The sequence below is a fragment of the Protobothrops mucrosquamatus genome, unplaced genomic scaffold (assembly GCF_001527695.2).
Source record: "Protobothrops mucrosquamatus isolate PMUCROS unplaced genomic scaffold, P.Mucros_1.0 scaffold3192, whole genome shotgun sequence".
Lineage (NCBI taxonomy): Eukaryota > Metazoa > Chordata > Lepidosauria > Squamata > Viperidae > Protobothrops > Protobothrops mucrosquamatus.
The window spans coordinates 93,448-97,220 of NW_015389190.1; the positions used below are offsets into that span (position 1 = coordinate 93,448).

At 52.4% G+C, this 3,773-nt stretch overlaps 1 protein-coding gene across 1 annotated transcript in view; it reads right to left on the reverse strand.

Annotated features, from left to right (window-relative positions):
- PPAT (phosphoribosyl pyrophosphate amidotransferase) overlaps positions 1–800 on the reverse strand; it is a 77,866-nt gene extending 77,066 nt beyond the window's left edge. Inside the window, exon 1 of the mRNA XM_015826580.1 lies at positions 661–800. Coding sequence (XP_015682066.1) covers positions 661–788 — 128 coding nt within the window. The 5' untranslated portion in view covers positions 789–800. The remainder of the gene's footprint in view (positions 1–660) is intronic.
- Between the last annotated feature and the right edge of the window lie 2,973 nt (positions 801–3,773).

The following is a 3,773-nucleotide window of genomic DNA, read 5'->3' on the forward strand; positions in this document are numbered from 1 at the left end:
ATGCTCCAACACTGGAAGTTTTTAAGAAGAGACTGGACAGCCATTTGTCCGAAATGGTATAGGGTTTCCTGCCTGAGCAGGGGGTTGGACTAGATGACCTTCAAGGTCCCTTCCAACTTTACTATTATTATTATTATTATTATTATTATTATTATTATTATTATTATTATTATTATTATTATTATTATTATTAAGTGGACTGTCCACTCAAATAGTGGACACCTGGCAACCCTAGTTTAAACTTTGATCATCCTAGAAGTTTGAGGGTTAGGATCCTTTTGCATAATCGGCGTTACGCTTTAATCTTGCCGACAAGCATGTTCGTTTTCTTGGAAAATCGGGGGAAAAAAACAGGAAGGGCTCAGGGTGCAAAGCCTGCACAAACTGACTTGGAGCCAGGATCTTATGGACACGCAGAGTGCATATATGCATGTGAGGGGGGGGGGTTTAACATCCTTAGCACGTGCTTTAGTTATTGTCAGAGCAGACCCTACCCAACCAGCCCTGGCTTTACTCTTAATCCCACCGCATTCCCCCCACTCTCCCACTGTCCCCCCACTTCTTCCACGCTCCCTGCCTGTCCCCCCCCCAAGGCCTTCCCGTCAAGCCGCCCTTCCCTGGCCAACCGTCGTCCCCCCCCCACGCCCCCCAATTTCCTACCTGTGCTGCAACCCCACCAACCCCAACGTGATCACATGGGGCACGTCCAGCTCGGTGGGCCACAAGCCGGCGGAGATGCAGCCGAAGACGCCGCACTCTTCCCCGATGCCCGACTCCTCGAATTCCATGGCGCACGAGGCAACACGTGTGTGCGCGCGTGTGTGTGTATGTGCGTGCCTGCGCGCGGATGCTTACACGCAGCTTCTCCTGTTGCTGTCGCCTCAGCCGCCGCCTGAGTTTGTGGGAAAGGAGGAGGAGGGCTGGCCTTTGCAAGCGCCAGTTCCCTGCTCCCACCCCTGGCCTTATTTACATACACACATAACACACTCACTCACATGGGGAGGGGGCGGCCCGGGTTGTTTTCTCTGGGCCAAGGAAGCGCCGCCCCCCACCCGAGTCTTCCCCGGGCCAGGGGAAGGGGGGAAAGGAAAGGGCAGGAAAACAGGCGCTCCTCGTGGACCACTCGCTTTCCAACCTTTCGTCGACACTTTTAAGTCAGGGGTAGTCAACCTTGGCTCTTTTATGACTCGTGGACTTCAACTCCCAGAATTCCTGAGCCAGCTAAGCTGGCTCAGGAATTCTGGGAATTGAAGTCCACGAGTCATAAAAGAGCCAAGGTTGACTACCCCTGCTTTTAAGTTTGGCAGCGGAACTTTCCTTCCCTCACAAACCCCCCCCCCCACTCTCATCCTCTCAGCCGCGTATTATATGTGGTGCTTTTTACTTTTCACGCTTCGGGGGGTCGGGTCGGGTCGGGTGGGTGCGTGGGTGGGTGTTAATTCTGGCAGAGTAGCGGCTGGGGCCGCGCATCTGAGGTAAAGGAGGCTCCCCCGTGGGGGCCAAGCGAGGGCGGGACCGTGGCTGAACTCTGGCGGGAAAAGCTTCTGGGAGCGAGACGCTCGGAAAAAACGGCGCGCGCGGGAAGGGCGGGGGGAACGGACGCAACTTCGCTTCCCGCGTTACTCTTGCGGCGCTGCCCGCAGGCGGGGAGGGGGCGGGGGTCGGAAAGGCGGAGGGGCGGAGGTTGGAAGCCCCTCGCAGATTGGGAAGGCCGAGGTAGCGGACCCATCTCCTTTCCCCCCCCCCGCTCGGAAAGGGGAGGTCGGGGATGTGGGGGGGGGGAGAGAAACGCTTGCCGCGGCCATTGGTGGGCTCCGCGGCTAATCTCCACCCTCTTCTCCCCGCCCCCCCGCGCCCCCCGCTCCGCCGGCCCCTTCCGCCGTGTGCCCTTCTTCTTACGCAGCTCCGCCGCCAGTTCGAGACCCCGAAGTGGCTCTGGGTCTCTTCGCTTCGCGCGCGCGCCCCTTCCCCACGCCTTCTTCGGAACTTTCCTGACGGGCGGCGTCGCGCCTGGCTTCTCCTCTTCACGCGCGTTTCGCCTTTTTCTGCATTTTTAATTTTTTTTTTTTAACTTTTTTTTTAGGCGTCCCGGACCTCCTCCTCCTCCTCCTCCGCTCCTCTGGCCGCCATGCCTCCGATACATTCAGGTGAGTGGCTTTGGTTCGCTCGCTCGCTCGCCCCGGCGGGCTCCGCGGAAGGATGGCGCCGCTGGCCCGGACTCGAGTTGGCCGCCTCCCTCCTGCCTGTTCCGACGTGAGGCGCCTGAGAGAGCCGCCGCTTCCTCGCCGCCCTTTGCGGGGTTCGCCTTTGGGAGGCTGCCGAAGTTGGGAAGAAACTCTTTTGAGGAAAGAAACTCTTTGAGGAGAAAGCGAGCGGCGCTGGGTCGGAACCCTTCGCGCTCTCCTTGTCCTAGATAAGAGGCTTAGGTCAATAATAATAATAATAATAATAATAATAATAATAATAATAATAATAATAATAATAATTCAGAATTCAAACAGACAAGCACCTGCAACGTAACACCCCGGACTTAACAATTGTCGATAAAAAAAGACAAAAAAGTCTGGATAGTGGACGTGGCAGTGCCTGGAGACGGCAGCAACCCTTCGCGCTCTCCTTGTCCTAGATAAGAGGCGCAGGTCAATAATAATAATAATAATAATTCAGAATTCAAACAGACAAGCACCTGCAACGTAACACCCCGGACTTAACAATTGTCGATAAGAAAGACAAAAAAGTCTGGATAGTGGACGTGGCAGTGCCTGGAGACGGCAGCAACCCTTTGCGCTCTCCTTGTCCTAGATAAGAGGTGCAGTTCAATAATAATAATAATAATAATAATTCAGAATTCAAAGAGACAAGCACCTGCAACATAACACCCCAGACTTAACAATTGTCGATAAAGACAAAAAAGTCTGGATAGTGGACGTGGCAGTGCCTGGAGATGGCAGCGAGCAGCGCTGGGTTGAAACCCTTTGCGCTCTCCTTTTTGCTTTAGGCCTCCACAAAAAAAAAAAAAAAAAAGGTTCAATCAGTCAATTTCAACTTCTTGCGGGGAAAAAAAGATCTTGCAAAATTGATTGATTGAACTTTTTAGTCCCACCCAGTCTGCCGTTACCACCGCGGCCACGCCCACCCAATGGGCCACACCCACCCGGCACTCGATGCCTAAGTGGGTTTTGGGTTGCTGTTTGGGCACTCCGTCTCTAAAAGGTTCGCCACCACTGGATTAAGCCATCCAAATATCTTATGGGAAAGATGTGCAGCGAGCGCTGAATTCTCCATTTGAGTTTTGGATTGAATGCATTACGCAGAATGGAGGGAAACTTGCTATGTACAGGTAGTCCTTGACAGCCCATTGAGTGACCATTCAAAATTACAGCGGGACTGAAAAGCGACTTATGGCCATTTTTCACACTTACGACCGTTGTAGCATCCCCACGGTCATGTATTTTACATTCGGATGCTTGATAACTGCTTCATATTTATGGTAGTTGCAGTGTCCTGGGGTCATGTGATTATCTTTTGTGACCTGACAAGGTCAATGGGGAAGCCAGATTCTCTTAACGATCATGTTACTAATTTAGCAGTGATTCACTTAACAAATGTGGCAAGAAAAATTGTAAAATGGGGCAAAACTCACTTAACAAATTTCTCGCTTAGCAACGTAAATTCTGGGCTCAGCTGTGGACTACCTGTGTTTTATATTCACTCAAAGGGTGATTGGTGCTTCTGCCTCTACTGCCTCATTAGTTAATATAGCCATCTAATTT